The 19,592-nt window shown below is 35.9% G+C and overlaps 1 protein-coding gene across 1 annotated transcript; it reads left to right on the top strand.

Moving 5' to 3' along the window:
- Positions 1 to 6,955: 6,955 nt before the first annotated feature.
- LOC143246124 (uncharacterized) lies at positions 6,956 to 19,155 on the top strand. Its single transcript, XM_076492342.1, has 6 exons — positions 6,956 to 7,073; positions 11,932 to 12,035; positions 12,532 to 12,627; positions 13,405 to 13,482; positions 16,156 to 16,189; positions 18,312 to 19,155. Exons 1-6 carry the CDS (start codon positions 6,962 to 6,964, stop codon positions 18,329 to 18,331), a joined length of 444 nt encoding a protein of 147 aa, XP_076348457.1. The 5' UTR covers positions 6,956 to 6,961; the 3' UTR covers positions 18,332 to 19,155.
- Positions 19,156 to 19,592: the final 437 nt, after the last annotated feature.

Here is a 19,592-nt window from a genome sequence, read left to right as displayed (position 1 = left end):
CTTTGTGTAGCTTTGTGCTTGATTACAAACAAACAACTCAAGAATGGAAAAATCATGTTTCACAAGAGGATCACATTTTTTGAATAAAATTACCCAGTGAGTTAATCCCTGTTGTTAATATGTGACTGGACTCTCTTATTACCGCTTGCTTTTAATTTTTATTCCCAATTTGATAAAATAGGAGGACTCTTCCCACTGCCTACTTCTTTTGTCACATATCGGAGATGGGCAAGAAGGAAGACGGCTAGACAATACCATCCTCCAGCAACCTTTGGACTACTCTTTCACCAACTAACAGTTGGAATGACTATCACATTATAAAGTCTCCACGGAACTAGTCATTTAAAGTGTGAACTTGACTATATCTTATTCTTTAGAAGTAATAGTTCTAACATTCGCATGATATGTTTTTTCTAGTCCAAGAGCCACAGTTTTGTTAAAACAATAGAACACAAGCCGAAAAAGTACGTGGTTTAGGAGCTACGACCTGGTCAGGTATGTAGTGTAAAATACGGTTGTGATACTTCAACCAAGAAAAACTTATTATTGAATGATTTCGGTCAAACGTATATTGCAAATTGTTTCCAGTGGCACTTAGACTTTAAATCGGATTTGATATAACAGATCAAAAACATGTTTCAAGCAAAACACATGTTACTACTCTCACAAAACAATAATATAAAAATAACTCCAGAAGTATAAAAAATATATTCAGTATTTTATTACTTAATATAATATCACATAACAATATTAAACACAGAACAAAAACAACAACTTTACATTTGCATAAAACTTTGGTTTGGTCTGAAATTTAAATTCAGTAACTAGTGTTATCGCTATTAAATCTGAACATGCTTCATTGTTTAACTTATGACTCCATTCAACAGTCTTAACAGAAACAGCTGGTAAACAGTCCCTCCTGAAGAAGTTCGTTAGTACCAAAAATATCCGCGTGGTGCACAATGTTTTACGTAACACACGTTTTATTTTTATCAATAGCAACCTGCGTGCTCAACATTGAATGTAGACCTTGAATAAAATATTACCTCAAAGGTGAATGAAAAGTTGCAGTAGTTCATTCATATGGCTTCGCATGACCTGGTGTTAGGCCGCTTGCAATTTACAGTTTGCGGGTTAGAATTCCTGTCGCCGAACTAATTCAGAAGGCCTTAAAGTTTTTATAAGTTGTTTTCTTTAGTCGAATACAAAGTTATTTAAATGGCTATTTGTGCTGTATTCACCATATGTCGAACCTCGATTTCTAGAGGTTTACTGCTGATCCAGGGTAAAAGTGTTTTTTTTTAAAACTAAACTTTCTTGATTACGAGAAACCCACTTGAAATGAAAATATATCTCAAAACGGCTGGTATGGGTATTAATACTTTTACTTATAAGGAGAGAACAACGTTTCGACCTTCTTAGGTCATCTTCAGGTTAATAAAGAGAGAATATTTGAATGTGACCGTTGACGGACACATGCCTTAGGAACGAGAGTATAAACGAGTAAGGTCTTGTGGAGGGCGTTGTAGGTCTAAACTTTGTCTCGTCCTGATATGAAAAACATTTTTATTTGAAAATTATGTGCATTCATTGTTTCTATGCAAGGCACTTAACTTTAGAGGTCATATAAGCATTACTTTGTGCTTCAGGTTTACTTAATTTGATACATTTAGTGAACTGAAATTACTTGATTTGTTTGCTTTGTTTTGAATTTCGCGCAAAGCTCCACGAGAGATATCTGCGCTCGCCGTCCTTAATTCAGCAGTGTAAGACCAGAGAAAAGGCAGCTAGTCATCACCAGCCGCCTCTAACTCTTCGGATACTCTTTCACCAACGAATAGTGGGATTGACCATCACGTTATAATGCCCCCATGGCTGAAAGAGCGAGCATGTTCTGTGTGACAGGGATTGGAACCCTGAACCCTGAAATTACTGGGAACTGCAGAATCACAGTTTTTTTACAAGTTACTTTTCATTGGTGTTTTAAGAGTACGGTTTTTGGATTATAGACATCTCCTTGTAAGATTATTAGTAATGACAAAACAATACAATAATAAAAGATAAATACGACTCCTGAGTGTGTTAAATCAAGTTCTCCAATTTCTTCAGTTTCAAAGTACTTGTGTGTCTGTTACTTTGTTGGATTTAGGGTCACTAATAATATATAAGTTACATAGCGAAGATTAAACAATTATCGTAATTAATATCACGTGCTTCTTCTTGGGAATCTTATGAAGAAAGTATTCTGGTCGATTCTTTACGGCAAGTCATTTCCAGGTGGTTAAAGCGCTAGACACGTAATCTGAGGGTCGCGAGCTCGAATCCACGTCACACTAAACATGCTTGCCATTTCAGCCATGGGGAGTTACAACGTGATAGTCAATTCCACTATTCGTTGGTAAAAAAGTAGCCAAAGAGTTCGCGGTGGGTGGTGATGACTAGCTGCCTTCCCTCTAGTCTTACACTGCAAAATTAGGGACGGCTAGCGCAGAGAGTCCTCGTGCAGCTTTGCGCGGAATTAAAAAACAAACAATTATTTACACTGAGTATTGTAAGAAGTAAAAATACAGAGTTCCACAATGATGCAAGATGTGTACTTGCACCACCATTAGTCCTGATGAAACTATAATGGCGAAACGTTGGCTGAAATAAAAGTTTATTATCACTATTATCACGAAAGCTACTTTAGGTTATTTCCTATGCCTATCACGGGAAATGGAGTCCCGGGTTTTAGTGTTGTAAGTATGTAAAGTTACTTCTATCTCACAAGGTAACAGTCGGAGAGTCGAGCCCCTTAACCATCTGGCCATGGCAGGCTCACGATTGAACGTATAAGTCGAGTTTTCCATTTTCTACATACAACCTTTTTCTAACAAACTATACATAAAACTAATTATTTCAATATTGACGTCATTTAGCGAACGAGATAAAACGTCAAGATCGAAAGATTACTGCTTTTCGGTAACGAAAGTTCATTTTCATGTTAAGTCTGGCAAAGAGCAGGTGTTCGAAATGTGATTAGATAAAATTAAAGTTGCATCTATTTCAACGCTGTGTATCTTTGAAGTAATTTTTTGTTTTTGTTTTGCAGTTATTCTGGTTTTTAGATGCCAACCTGACATCATTCGTGTGGATGCCGTATGTCCTTTTACAAATAGTGCCAACTGTTTAATAATATAAACTTTAACGATGTCATTATAACTCTATTCATAGTATTAAAAAGTATGTGTTCAGTTTTGTTTTTTTAATTTTACGCAAAGCTACACGAAGTATATCTTTGCTAGCTGTCCCTAATTTAGCATTGTAAGACTAGAGGGAAGGCAGCTAGTCATCACCACCCACAGCCAACTCTTTGGCTACTCTTTTACTAAAGAATAGTGGAATTAACCGTCATTATAACGCCCTCACGGCTAAAAGGGCGAGCATGTTTGATGTGACGGATGTTCGAACCTGCGACCCTCAGATTATGAGTCGAACGTTTTAACCCACCTGACCATACCGGGGTCACTAAAAGATTGCCATCATCACATCGTCTTCCAACGTGGTCACCCTCCCAAGTACTAGCCGGGACGTGTTCAGAAACAGACGTCTTCCCAAAATACTTAAAAATTCTCGAGCGTGTTCTTTTAATCACGATTATAAATAGACTAGTGAGTTAGAATCACATCTATCAATGACTAAAGCAAAAAAAAAAAAAATGTGTTTGATGGTGTATTAACTATATTGAACATTTTGTGTTGTAATTGTGTTCAGTTATTTCCTGTTGTATTAATCTCCATGATCATAGAAGTAGTGGAATTAATATACACACTGCATCAACAGGGGCGTCGAGAGGCAGGTCGAGCCCGGGGGAAAATTATGGCACCGGGCCCCTTTTTGAAGTCTTCATAAATTCCCGGTACATTCATGGGCGCATGAAGAAATTTTCTGGTGAGAGGAAGCCAAATGTGTTGAGAATTTACATTTTTTGAGGCAAAGCGATTCCATACAGTACTGCAATATTTCCTTAAGTATAGTATGAAAATGAGAATACATTATTTTTTATCCCATATTTTACCATGCCCTGGAACTGTAGCCCCCCTGACTCCCACTCTCGTCAGTCTTGTGCGTCAAATTAAATTCTAAATTTATTTGCTTTCGAATTTGACTATTTAAACGGAAATTAAGTATTTTGAACTCCCTGCTGCTCTGATCCCAAAAATTGTTTGTTACGTGGGGTTTGTCTTGGAAGAATCTACTGCACTACGAACTATGATACGAATCATGCGATTGCTTGAGGTATGTTCCATCCTTTGTTAAGAGGAGAGTAGCCCTCATTTGCATGAATAGTGCATGTGCCTGAGGAAAAAGAACTGTGTTTATATTATATCGTTTTACTTTGTCGTGATACAGTTTGATTCTGTAAGTACTTTGATAGAAAATGTTATTCTAAAATACAGAAAAATGCTACTATCATTTCTAAAGACTGAAAAAAACGACACGTAAGGTACTCTTGATTTCAGATTTGAGTTTAACACAAACTAAAGTCTTGCTTAATAGAACTAGAGTTACGACGGTGAGAAAATGTAAATGAAGCTCTCTTTCCCTGAATGACTGCAAACACTTGTTAAACTGTTAAACCACATTGAGTTTTAAATTTTGGTGCAATAAATATTATAATTCATTGTAACCCTGCGGCCAGTCTTTTTTTTTTTTTTTGAGCGAATGAAAACTCAGTTAAAAGTAAGTTGAAATACGGCACTATTCTGTAATATAGCATTTGTCGAATCCTTCTATTTCTGAGACTTCTGCAGGTTATTTTTAGCCGCGGCATAACGGCTCATATAATGGCTCTGACATTTTCAAATATAAACTTTCAGCCCAGAACTTCGTCATTCTTCGAACGATTTGAGATCAAATAAGAGTTTTGGACTCAGGATTGATGTATGTGACCACGCCCAAAGACTCTTAGATTAATTCTTTGCTTTCCAAACTGTGTGTTGCGAAATGTTTGCGATTATTAAGTAATTTTTATTTAGTAACGTAAACTTATTATCAGTTTATTACATTATGAAAAGTTCTAATTTGATCTATTTTTCTGTTTGATACACTGTATAATAGTAATTTTTGCTTGCTTTTGTCAGAGGGAAGGGGGTGTACTAGGACTGCCATATGGACTTATTTGCATTGCTAGCGGACAAAATATAGCAAATAAAAGGGAGAAAGGACTCATAAATTAATTTACACTAAACGGATTTCAAGTGCCGCGGCTATTGAGAATTCTCGCTTGTTCTAAAGGAAATTTGAGAATGCCACAAAGTAAAAAAAATTTGAATGAAAGAGATTTGTTAGGGTTTTTGTTACTTGTTGTCAACCGATTTACTAAGTCTACAAAGACTCGTTTGAATTTCACGCAAAGTTACATGAGAGCTGTCTGCGCTAGTTATCTCTAATTTAGCAGTGGAAGGCTAGTCACCACCACCAAGTCTTAGGCCACTTTTTGACCAACGACTAGTGGGATTGACCATAACATCAGAACGCTACCAGGGTTGAAAAGGCGCACATGTTTGGTGAGAAAGGGATTCGAATCCGCCACCCTCAGATTGCCAGTCAAGTTTCCAAACCACCTGGTTATGCCGGGTCTTACAATAATAGTAAGGCCTACACTGAATATTGATAGTGATTCACCTATTTATGCTACCTGAGGCTAGCTGTGTATTTTACGATTTATAGGAACATTTAGTTAGTTTTATAATAAAAATTCAACCTTCCTGTTCTGTGAAGGGTTTGCTAAGATAACAGTGTCAGTGTCTTTAGATGAACGTTTTTCGTAAAAATTTTATTTGTATTATTGTTGTTTCAAAACAAACATATTTTTACATTACGTACCGGCCTAATGAAAACAGTTATTTAAACGGATTGCATAAATAACTATTGACTGGATAGAAGATCTATTAGCATGGATACTTCCTTTACCTTGAAGATGTCACATGATAAATGACCTCTACGTTTATTTGTTTGTTTGTTTGATTTAAATTTCGCGCAAAGCTACACGAGTGCTATCTGCGCTAGCCGTCTCTAATTTAGCAGTGTAAGACTAGAGGAAAGGATTTTAGTCATCGCCACCCACCGCAAACTCTTGAGCTACTCTTTTACCAACGAAAAGTGGGATTGACCGTCGCATTATAACGCTCCCACGGCTGAAAGGGCGAGCATGTTTGGCGCGAAGGGGATGCGAACCCGCGACCCTCAGATTACGAGTCGCACGCCTTAACACGCTTGGCCATGCCGGGCCCACGTTGCTATAAGAAAAAAAAACACACACTGTTTATATTTGAAAGAAGTATACAGAATTTCATCTGATTTTGAAGTCTGATATAATGTATCGTAGAGAACTGCTGGTGAATGAATTTTCGACATCTAAGATTACATCTTGTTCGTTTTGTAACAATATACCATTTTAAAGTTCGTTTTTACCTGCAGTATAACTCTTTCTAAAAATATCAATCGAGTCATTTCTTGATACAAACAACTGATGAGACATAAAAACTGCTCATTTTGTCTGAGTGAATCACTCACTCATTATTCTCTTACATTTGTTGCAGAATGTGCAATCAGACATGAAGAATTAGCATTAACAATGTGAACGTTTAAATATGATACTGAGTTGCTTATTTTGTTCTTTTAGCATTTGAAATGTGAACCTGTAAATCTGATGCTGAGTTGCTTTTATACATACATATGTATATATAACATGGATGATCTGTGTCAAAGATTGGCGACACATATAAAACAACAAAACATTCGTGACATAAATACAGAGCACATACACCAGAAGGGAATCTAACTAAAAACGACACGCGTTGTCTCGATTCTTGCCATCTGTTACATGTATTTTTGATTGAACTATGTCAGGAGAAACATACAAAAAGAAGCTTTTCGAAGATAATATTTCATACACCATCTGTACTTAGAAATCAATATGAACGTTTTTGCCGTCATGAGTGCTTTATCCCTGACTATTGGGATGTTAGGAGAAACAGAACTTCAAATGGAAAAAGGGACTGTTAGGAAATTGTTAAGTTTGATGTGTGGTGGGTATATTTAAACATTTTATATTACTACGTTCTCAGTAGTACGTAAAATATTATACATTTCTTACAAAACGTATTGAACTTGCCTTCTATTCCTTTATTTAGATCTACTTTGTATAATTCAATAATTTACATTAAACTGACCAATAATATGTGATCATAAGAGTGATGCTATTTTCAATCGTTTCACTGTAGAAACGTTCATTTCCCAATATTGGCCTTTCACATGAACTGTACCATACTGTTCGTGACAGTTTGTTTTGAATTTCGCGCCAAGCTACACGAGGGCTAGTTGCGTTAGCCGTCCCTAATTTTGCAGTGTAAGACTAGAGTGAAGGCATCTAGTCATCATCACCCACCGCCAACTCTTGAGCTACTCTTTTACCAAAGAATAGTGGGATTAGCCATCACATTGTAACGCCTTCACGGCTAAAAGGGCGCGCATGTTTTGGAGTAACGGGGATTTGAACCTGCGACCCTCAGATTACGAGTCGAGTACCTTAACTACTTAGCCAACTTGGGCCTGTTCATGGCACTCGAAGGTTATGAACTATATCGTAATGTTCATGGTACTCGAAAATTATATACACTTGTCATTCCTAAGTTAGAAATGATAAGTTGGGATTTTGATTTTTTTGGTGTTTTTTTATATCATCAATCACCGCTAACTCTTAGGTTACTCTTTCACCGTCGAAAAGTGTGATTGGTCGTAACGTTATAATGCTCCCATGGCTGAAAGGGCCAGAATGTTTAGTGACGGGAAATCAAACCCACAACCCTCAGATTGCTAGCCCAGCGTCCGAACCACCTGGCCATGTCGGGCCAGTAAGCTAGGGCTAGAGAGAAAACAGCTTGCCAATAACGCTCATTAATGAACGGAGAGTGGGATTGAACGTCACATCATAAATATTCCCATTGCTAAAAGATTGAGCACAGTCAGCGATAAAATTCGAACCCGCCTCTCACAGAGTCGAGCGCCGCCTTCTAAGCACCAAGCCCGCCACGTTATTCACTTCTCATACTGAAATTACAAGACTTTATTGACAGCGTTTATGAAACTGCTCTCGGTTTGTTTACTCAACTTAACCTTTTTTTTTTTTTGGTAAATTTTACACTACTTGCCAAAAATTATTAGATCAATCAAGTTACGCAATGACGCTAACTTCTGAAAACCGTTATGTTTAATACGTTGATTTTAACTATCAGATTTTATCTTTAATGAATGAATACTTTCTACGTGTTGGACAACTACATAACTATAAAATACTGATATCATACAGTATTTTTATTTTTTTTTCTGCTAAATTAGCACCTGGTACTTTGCTTTCTATTTAGAGTAACCATTTTTTCCTAAATATAGTTCCAAATTCCATATTTCAAAGCTGGCTTTAGTGGTTGACATTTCCTAACCACACCTGCTCGCCCTTGAATACAGCTGTAATGGTTCATTACTTTAACGGTAACAAACCAAGGCAATTAAAAATTTGTATCGTACTGTCATCAAACCCGTGAATTCTTTTTTTCATTACTAACTTACTATTGCTTTGGAGGGGGGTGTTAGAACTGGGCAGTTTAACTGATACCTATGAGCAACAATTACATTTATTACTGATATATAAATTAATCTGTTGTATGAAATTACGATTAAATCGATTGTAATGAAAACCACCAGTTATCCAAAATTAAGATTGTAACGGTCCAAAATAAACACGCCGCTACTATCAAAGATCAACATCGACAAAAAATAACAATAACAAAAGAAGTTAATTAAACTACCACTGAATAGCTCTTCCAAAATGACGGTGTAAGTAATATTAGCCCTATCCCACAGTTAACCCTAACCTTATAGAAAACAAATAAAAGTAACTTTTCAGGGTTTTAACGGGAGTTCTCATATTTGTATTACGTTTTTTGTTTTGTTTTTATTTTTAAAATTAATGTTTACGTTTTCAGCTGAATTACCTAAGCCTTCTACAGGTGCGAGACAAATACATTTTTAAGAAATCAAGTCGAGGCAGTCAAAGGTCGGTAAACTCCTTTATTAGCTAATTAAAACTAAAATCAGATTAACAACTGCTTATACATATGCAGAAAAGCCAGTACATTTTGGTAACACTGTTCCAACAAAGGATTTTACTTATTGTTGCTTAGCAACAAAAGTATAACCAGATATTGATGTTAGTCTGTAAGTGATTTCTTATAGCAAAGCCATATTGGGTTATTTGCTGAGTACACCAAGAAGAATCGAACCACTTATTTTAGAGTTATAAATCCGTATACTTACTGACCGGCGTGGCTAGATGGGTTAAGGCGTGCGACTCGTAATCTGAGGGTCACGGGTTCACATCCCCGTTGCACGAAACATGCTCGTCTTTTCAGCCATGGGGGCGTTAAAAGTGACGTTCAATCCCACTATTCGTTGGTAAAAGAGTAGCCCAAGGGTTGGCGGTGGGTGGTGATGACTAGCTGTCTTTCCTCTAGTCTTACACTGCTAAATTAGGGACGGCTTGCGGAGATAGCACTCGAGTAGCTTTTCGTGAAATTCAAAAAACAAACAAACAACGAACAAACCGTAGACTTACTGCTGTACCAGTAAAGGACTAGTCCGTGTACCAAAATTATAAAAGGAAATGTAGAGATAACAAAACTGAAAAAAATATTTGTTGATTTCTTAATTTGAATCTAGGTTGATTAAAGAAGTTTGATTATTGTTACAAACATTACTGATCTAACAGAAAATATCTTGATTCAGGAACAATTTAAAACTGACTTGAAAATTTCACTTTTGTGATAAATGTTATACACTTATGGAGGGGTGGTGGTAGAAAGGCCATTTTTAGCACGGGCCCCAAGTTCAGACAAATGATATTTTTCTGCCCATTCAAACCAATTATACCAAAATGTGACACATACACACACACTCTTAGCTTAGAGCTGCAAATTATATATACAAATTAATTATTTAAATTAAGTTTGATATTTCTGTTAGGCGATTGTCTTATTTTGGTTTCATGTATCGCCATTTTTTTTTATATCTATTATAGTCAAAGGTTTCAAAAGACAGTGTCTCGGCCCTCGCTGAACCTCATGTATGCTTATATAATATTTTTGTTATTATTTCAATTAGTTTCATTGATTTGTTTTGAATTTCGCGTAAAGCAACACGAGGGCTATCTTCCTTAGCCGTCCCTAATTTAGCAGTGTAAGACTAGAGGGAAAGTGAAGCACTGTGAAGCAGTGGTAAGTCTTCGGAGTTATAACGCTAAAATCAGGGGGTTCGAATTCCCCTCGGTGGACATAACATATAGGTTGGTTTGAATTTCGCGTAAAGCTACACGAGAGATATCTGCGCCATCTGTCCATAACTTAGCAGTGTAAGGCTAGAGGGAAGGCAGCTAGTCATCACCACCCGCTGCCAACTCTTTGGTTACTCTATTACCAACTAATAGTGGTATTGACCGTCACATTATAACGTCCCCACGACTGAAAGGACGAGCATGTTTGGTATAACAGGGATTCGAACCCTCGACCCTCGGATTACGAGTAGAGTGCCTTATCTACCTGGCCATGCCGGACCTTATAGTTTCATTGAACGTGCGTTGTTGTAAATACATAGACGCTTATAGAGGTTTCGTTTATTGTTAACAAGTGGACCATGATAATTAATGATCAAGGTTCACGTGCTTTGTTTTATTTTCAATAAATTAATACTTCTTTTACTATTTTCTAGAGATTTACGTATTTTAAACTAATTTTTTAATATTATGAAGGTGTATCTCGGCTCAGCTATAATAATATCATTGTTTTATACAAATGTTAAGTTTTTTTATTTATTTATAAAAATATTTTCTCTACTATGACCATTGTTTTCCATTGGAAAGTTATCAACCTTCTCGATGGTAGGGGCCGGCATGGCCAAGTGGTTAGGGGTGTTCTACTCGTAATCTGAGGGTCGCGGGTTCAAATCAGTCTCACAACAAACATATTCGCCCTTTCGGCTGTGGGGGCGTTATAATGTTACGTCCAGTCCCACTATTTGTTGGTAAAAAAGTTGGCAGTAGATGAGGACGACAAGCTGTCTTCCCTGTAGTCTGACATTGCTAAATGAGGGAGAACTACCGCAGATAGCCTTCGTGTAGCTTCAAGCAAAATTTACAAAAAAACAACAACAAACAGCTAGGGACCGGTTATTTGTCTCGCTACACTACGATGGGCCACAAAAGTACACGTAGAACGGAAAACCTTTATGATATGAATATTATGTCAGTTTTTATTTGTTTGTCTTTTCGTTACATCATTGTTCTAAACAATAATTATAAACGTTTTTACATTTTGATCAATATCTTTATTAACAGTTTGAAGGTATCTTCAATCAGTTTAAAAACAACGACAAAAAGGGCCAGGCCCGCCATGGTCAGGTGGTTAAGACACTCGAATCCCCGTAGCACCAAACATGCTCGCCCTTTCAGCCGTGGGAGCGTTATAATGTGACAGTCAATCCCACTATTCGCTGATAAAAGAGTAGCCCAATAGTTGACGATCGGATGATTAGCTGCCTCTCCTCTAGTCTCACACTGCTAAATTAAGAACGTATAGCTCAGATAACCCTCATGTAGCTTTGGTGAAACTCAAAATAAAATAACATTCATTGTGAATATCGAACTTTTAGAAATTTTTCAGAAGAATTTAAAATAAATTTGAGTATTAAATTGTAATTTTCCTCAAATGCATTTTTTAGTTATTGAATGAAACTTATATATAGTTTTAGAATAAAACTAGGGAGCGTGTGCTAAATAATCTAACATTCGATAGTTTAGTTAGAATAATGTTTATATAGCACTTCTTTTTTTTTCTTCAGAGAGTTTGAAATCTCAAACATTGCTTAACAAAAATGCGTGGTTACTAGCAGCGAAGAAAGTCGTAACTTGTTGGTGGATACTTGCAGATATCAATGAACTCATGGTTCGTACAGCTTAGATGTTAACAATTATTTTAATATACTTGCCATTGAAGTAAAACTAAATCAAACATAAGCATTGTTTCTTTTTAAACATCTGAGCAGTTTGTCGTGATTTTAGTAATGTTGTTACTTTGAGATATTACTGTTTGTTTTTTAAGGTTCTATTACAATATGCTGTTCTATTCAGTATGTTTTACCTAAGACAAAGTTGTTGAGAGTCAAAAAAATATAAGCCTATAAATACAATAATAATCTAACTATATAGTTAATGGTAATAATTATATTTCAGGAACTAAATAGTATAAAGAAAATTATGAAAACCTCCACTCAATAACTTTATTTCAAAAAAAAAAATTTTCAATGACTAAACAGAATAATATATTCATGACATCTTTTACCATTTGATTGTAGAAAATATTTAATCTAATAAACGTTTAAAGCCCCAAGTCGTATGTTATCTTATATTACTCACGTTTGATTTCTTTATTTTGATTTCAGTATCCCGTAGTTGTAGAAAAATGTGAAAAAGATATGATCAGATTTGACAAGGACCGTGAAGAGTGGGTAGACATGTGCATTGACGTAGATTTGATGGTAAGTTTACAAACCATGGCCTGGCATGACCAGGTGGTTAGGGTACTCGACTCTTAATCTGATGGTCCTGAGTTCGAATCCCTGTTACATCAAACATTCCCGTCTTTTCAGCCGTGGGGGCGTTATAATGTTACGGTCAATCCTACTACTCGTTGGTGAAAGAGTAGCGCAACAGTTGGCGGTGGGTGGTGATGACTAGCTGTCTTCTCTCTAATATTACATTGTTAAATTAGAGACGACTAGAGTAGATATCCCTCGTGTAGCTTTGCCCGAAATTCAAAATAAACAAACAAGTTTACAAACTGGATTTTTTATGCAACTTATAACAAGACGTATAAATTGTTGAATGCTTAATTTTAAGACGACACGTATTATTCATTCGCTTTCTTAAAGATATCGTGATGGAAAAGAAAAATAAACACCGGAGTCTTGTCAGTTATTGTGCATAAAAATAAGAAAGGTAATATTAACAATAAGTAGAAGTATTTCTAAAAGTGGATGATACAACTTTATTTTCAGTTTTCTACCACATAAAATTAATTCTTTAATAATTATATACAGTAAGAATAGCTTTGACTTTAAGATGTTTTTGAGACACTATTAAACCCGTTTTCCTCTATCCTTTGTTCTGATACTGAGTGTTTTCTTTCTTATTTGACAAAACATAACATAATAAAATTGTCAGTTATACTTACTTTTTATTAAAATTGATTTATAATTCGTATGTACATATATATGTCGTTTAATGTTATTTGTGTAATAATAACTTATTTACAGAATTCGGCTGAATCCTGTGTATTGGACAAACTTCTGGATACAAGCATTAACTTGGATTTTCTCTACGCAACTGTTGAGGTGTGTAATGGAACTGATACTTTGAATAATGTATTTGCTTAGAAAATCTGAGAAAGATCACATTAGCTGATAGCTTCTGAAGGTTCTTTTTCCCTACAATCTTCTATGAAGCAACGGTATGTCTACCGACTTACAACGCTAAAGTCCCGGGATCGATTTCCCTCGATGAACTCAGCAAATAGCGCAATGTAACTTTTGCTCCAAAAGAAACAAACACAGTACTCTTACTCTGCCCATTTCAGATTCAAAATAAAAAACAACTAAAAGTAGCGTCTTAGATCCATATTTTATCTCTCACAAGTCACTTCCCAAGAGGCTTTTCGTTCAATACCAGAACTCGTCAAATGATGTATACAATGAAAGCCAAAATATTCTCTGAAACACTGTTTATGTTCATATGCAATGTAATACATTGAAAGTCATGATTTAAACGCTGATAGCTGGCGAAGAATTGGAAACTAATAGGCTTAAAACTTGTGATAAAACTCACGTAAGCATTTAACGTATTTTATTGCATATATTTATATATGGCGTTTCAAATAATCTTTTGTCTTTCATCGTCAAGCCCAAATGACGAGATTTGGTGCCATACAAAACTCTCGGGCAGTAACTTATAGTAGACTAGAGCTAGATCTGAAGTGATGCTTCACATGCCTCTGATTTACAGTACAAAATACTAAAGAGAAATAGGGGGGAGAAATGTTTCAATGCACAGGGTATTTGTTGTAAATTTTAAGTCTGTTTCTAGAGCGTTGGCATATGTCAGCGTCTAAACCATAAATTTTAATTTGTTTGTTGTTAAGCACAACGCTGCGCTATGGGCTATCTGTGCTTGTGCTGATTACAGATATCAAATCCTAAACTTAGACTAGCCCAATATGGTTAGGTGCTTAAGGCTCTCGACTCGTAATCCGAGGGCTGCAGGTTCGAATCCCTGTCACACCAATCATGCTCGCCCTTTTAGCCGTGGTGGCGTTATAATGTGACGGTCAATCCCACTCTGCGATGGTAAAAGAGCAGCCCAAGAGTTGGCGATAGGTAGTGGTGACTAGCTACCTTCCCTCTAGTCTTACACTGCAAAATTAGGGACGGCTAGCGCAGATAGCCCTCGAGTAGCTTTGTGCGAAATTCAAAACAAACAAACAAAATTTACGGCTGAGCTATCAGAGGGCAATTAAAATAAAGTCTGCGATAAATTCATTATATTATGATATTATTAAGTAATTATTGTGATTAAATTTTTACTTGTTGGAATCAAAGCTTTTAGAACGTGAACTTAGGTACGTTTCTGTATTGTTATACGTTACAATCTATTGACTTGCTGTTCAGTGTTGTGCACGTGTTATAGAAATCTGTCTGTATATTTTACCCATTTAGTGCTATTGTTGTTTGGAATATTAATGATATATGTATATACACTACATGGCCAAAAAAATGTGGACACCCCTTCTTATTAGTGGGTTCGGCTAGTTCAGCCACACTTATTGCTAATAGGTGCATTGAATCAAGCATACAGCCATACAATCTCCATAGACAAACATTGGCAGTAGAATGGGTCCTACTGAAGAGCTCGATGACTTTCAATGTGGCACTGTCAGAGGATGCCACCTTTCCAACAAGTCAGTTCGTCAAATTTTGCCCTGCTAGAGCTGCCTCGGTCAACTGTAAATGCCGTTATTGTAAAGTGGAAACATCTAGAAGAAACAAAAGCTCAGCCACGAAGCGGTAGGCCACACAAGCTCACAAAGCAGGATCGAAGAGTACTGAAGAGCGTACCGCGCAAACATCTTCTGTCTACAGTTGCAACACTCATTACCGAGTTCCAAACTGCCCATGGAAGAAACGTAAGCACAAGAACTGATCGAGCAGCCGCACACAAGCCTAAGATCACCATGCATAATGCCAAGCGTCGGTTGGAGTGGTGTAATGCACACCGCCATTGGGCTCTGAAGCAGCGTAAACGCGTTCTTTGGAGTGATGAATCACGCTTCACTACCTGGCAGTCTGATAGATGAATCTGGGTTTGGTGGATGCTAGGAGAATGCTACCTGCCTGAATGAATGGCGCCAACTGTAACGTTTTGTGAGGTGGAATAATGATCTGGGTCTGTTTTTCATGGTTTGGGCTAGGGTTTTTAGTTTCAATGAAGGGAAATCTTAATGCTACAGCATACAATGACATTCTAGAGAATTGAATGCTTCCAATTTTGTGCCAGCAGTTTGTGGAAGGCAATTTTTTGTTTCAACATGACAATGCCTCGGTGCACAAAGTGACGTCCATAAAGAGATGGTTTGCCGGGGTGTGGAAGAACTTGACTGGCCTGTACAGAGCCCTGACCTCAACCCCATCAAACACCTTTGGATGAACTAGAACGCCGATTGCGAGTCAGGCCTTCTCGCCCGACATCAGTGCCCGACCTCACTAATGCTCTTGTAGCCGAATAGGAGCAAATACCCGCAGCCATGTTCCAAAATCTAGTGAAAAGCCTTTTTAGAAGAGTGGAGGCTGTTATAACAGCAAAAATGGGACCAACTCCATATTAATGCCCGTGGTCTTGGAATGAGTTGTTCAACAAGCACATATGGGTGTGATGGTCGGGTGTCTAGTTACTTTTGGTCATACAGTGTATGTATCCATGCAAAAAAAAAATTGTTTCCTTTTTTGTCTTTTTAGGGTGATTGCTTGGATCGTAATTTAACTGATTTTGGTAAGTATCAAATAATAGTTTGTTATTCTTGTTTTTTTTTCCACATTTTACTTTTTTAATGGCTTACTTATTCTAGGTAGCGACGGGTAATTTTTTACCCGCCATTTTGTCTTTAGTTTCATGGGCTTAATTTATATTTATAAATTATTCATTATTTGCTTTGAACCTTATATATTGTTGTTATAAGAAAGAGTTTGTATATTTTCTAAATCGCACCTCTCGTTGATATCAGTTCGTACTATGAGTAATCTTTTTTTTTTCTGTTGTGAAGTTTGGAGTCACGATTTCACTTCACTTTAACATTTAATTAATATTACATATTTCGAAACAATAATTTTGGCGATAAATATAAAATAGATTATGAACTACTATCACAACTGAGTGAAGCTAGATTTGTTTTTCTAGTTCTAAAAGAACCAATATCGGTTGTTCTCATGTAAATATTTCTGTAAAACCAATTATTTCAAAGCTTTTTCGATTGTATTGGTTATCATCTTGAACACGTGAATATAAGTTACACTATAGCGTGCCTGTGTAAAACGAAGATATAACTTTAGAATCTGGATAAAATGAATGAACGTTAAATATGTATATAAATATGTAAAAAAAGCGCTCGACTCTTACTCGGAGAGTCGCGGGTTCGAATCCCCGTCACACCCAACAGACTACAAGAGTTTGGGGTGGGCGATGATGATTACCTGTCTTTTCTCTAGTCTTACTCTGTTAAATTTGAATGGCTAACGCAGATAACCCTTATGTAGCTTTGTGCGAAATTACAAAAAAAAAAAAAAACACGTATAATTTGCTAATATTTAAAAATGGACAAAAAAGAAACAACAACAAAATATAAGTTTATGTAAGCCAAATGAACTTAGATAGGTAACAATAATTTTATTCGAGAAGTAGTTTCATTGTTATAATGAAGGTTTTGTATTGTGCTCTGATATAACTCATTAACTCACTTTTCTTGAATATACCAATAATTTTTTTCATTTTTATCATAATTAGATTTATCTTCCCTGTATACTGTAACAAAAAGAAAACTTTACCACAAGAAAAATATCACCACTGTTAGGAAAATATCTTTATAAAATATTTTATTTTTAAATTAGTTTGACCTTTGCAGCCACTTAGGCTCACGTAGCGCCCTCTTAACTCTCAAATAGCTATTAATTACATAAAATGAAAAGCTCTGTTTATTTAAAATGTTTCGTATTATAATTTATTTTTCAAAATTAAAATTCAATTAGGTTTCAAGCTATGCGAAATTTGTAATACGTAACCTAGAGTTAAGTACTCTGAAGATACGTTATTAGTATTTGAAAAAGATTGTACGAAATCCGTTAATATTTACTTTTGAGAATTAGACTACACTTACACTGCACAACAAAGTTTTTGCTTCTTGAACACTGTTGGGTGTTCCTTATAGGTTTTTGGATGCTGATCACGAAAATCACATCCAAATTTTGCTCATCACGTACCGTTTCATCGAAATCTTCAGTTTTACTACAATGGAAAAACGATATCAGGGCAACTGGAATCTGTCAATGCTTGCTGACTACTGTTGGACACTGCAACGTGATGCACCGGACATTGAATACAAACGAAAATCAGGAACAAAACACTTTTAATTATGTTGAACTTAATAGCGTATTAGAAACATAAACGCAATTAAATACGTTATTGCCGGTAAACAGTTAACTGTCTATTTCTCAGAGTTTCTACGTGATGAAGCAAAACCAAAACTATATTTGTGCATACCCACCAGGTACCTGTCACAATCAGCGAAAACTTTTCAGGAAGCAAAACTTTTCAAAACAATTGTTGTGCAGTGTTATCGAAAGAGTAAAGGTGCTATGTTTTAAAAGTATTGCTATAACTTAGTTGTGCCATGAAAACCACGATAAAGCAGCTGATAGCTTTTGGGATTTGTTTTCATATCATAATTATATGATGATATAATACAGACACGTAATATTTTCTTTATTCATGAAAACGTTATTATTTACTTTAATAAGTTCTCCGAGTCTTTGTATTCATGTATCATGTTTGTTTCTGTTACCTCTTTATGAAATGTCCAAATAATAAAACTGAAAGTCGGTTCATGATCTACATTTGTTAGGTGAAAACAGTCTGTTATAGAAGTATTACCCTTGGACCATGACTACAGGGATCTATGATCAGCACAGCAGTAAAGCACAGTAAGACATATACGGAACATTTATGAAACTAACTCTTCCTGGATGCATATTGATGTCGTTTTTAATTTTGGACATAAATATGATAAAGTGGGAATCAAGTGGACCCCACGTTAGTTTAAAGCATTGCACAGAGAGTTGGTTTGTTTTATCCCCAAACTACACAATGGGCTATATGTGCTCTGCCTACCAAGGGTACTAAAAACAGGTTTCTAATGTTGTAAGTCCGCAGACATGCCACTGTGCCACTAGGGTAGGCGGGAATTGAACATAGGATTTTAGCATTACCATTGATCTACTGTGAATGTGTGTGCCAATCGGGAAAAAAATAGGGAAGAAAATAATTTTGTAAAACAAAAATTATTTAATGCCTTTCCAAATAAAGTCACCAGAGAGAAAATGTAACGATTTACAAATAGGAGTTAGCAGCACTTTTTACGGGCTTCCAAAGCTAAAATAAGGCATTCATTCCCTGCGTTGGTCAGAGCGCAGATAGCCTGTTTTATAGATTTGGGCTAAACAAAAGACAACAAGAACAAGATAATGTATTGGGAATCATCGCTATTTAACTGGATCTCATATGGACCTTGCACGAGTACTTGAGGGTTAAGACGAGGTAATGCATTTTTGTTTTGCACGTTCATTTGAGTAATACGAGATCAAGACTTTTCTTCGGATTAAAAAAGAAACAAATAATTAAATCCTGATTAATATCTCTGAGTTTCCAATTCTCAGATACTGCAGTTTCATGTACTTAAGTGTATTGTATTGTACTATATTTAATTCTTACTATTTAATGAATAAAAAAGGCAACTGTACATAAATGACTATTTTCAGATCATATTTCTTGAATCAATACTTTTATTATTTCAAGATATAATAGGACCTGTACTGCTTAAGAATAAAACACTATATTTAATTGGATATCGGATACTTTTTGTTTTTTTACTGAATACCAAGGTAAAATAAGAGAGTAACAACAGGTGTTATGCAACAAAAGACTAAACAGGAAAAACATATACAATATGAATCATACTTCGGTGTAACTGTTGTAAATACATTTTCTTAGATTTTTTTTTCTAGAGAGGAGTTTCTTTAGTTCACAGAAAAGCTGGTCTGCCAAAGACATATTTTATATATTATAACCATCTTTTCCAATGAGCTGTTGCTACATTTATGAGTAAGCATAATTTTGTCGTTGTACA

The sequence above is a fragment of the Tachypleus tridentatus genome, chromosome 3 (genome assembly GCF_004210375.1).
Source record: "Tachypleus tridentatus isolate NWPU-2018 chromosome 3, ASM421037v1, whole genome shotgun sequence".
NCBI lineage: Eukaryota > Metazoa > Arthropoda > Merostomata > Xiphosura > Limulidae > Tachypleus > Tachypleus tridentatus.
The sequence above is the reverse complement of the archived record's forward strand: the minus strand, read 5'-3'. Positions and strand labels throughout refer to the sequence as shown.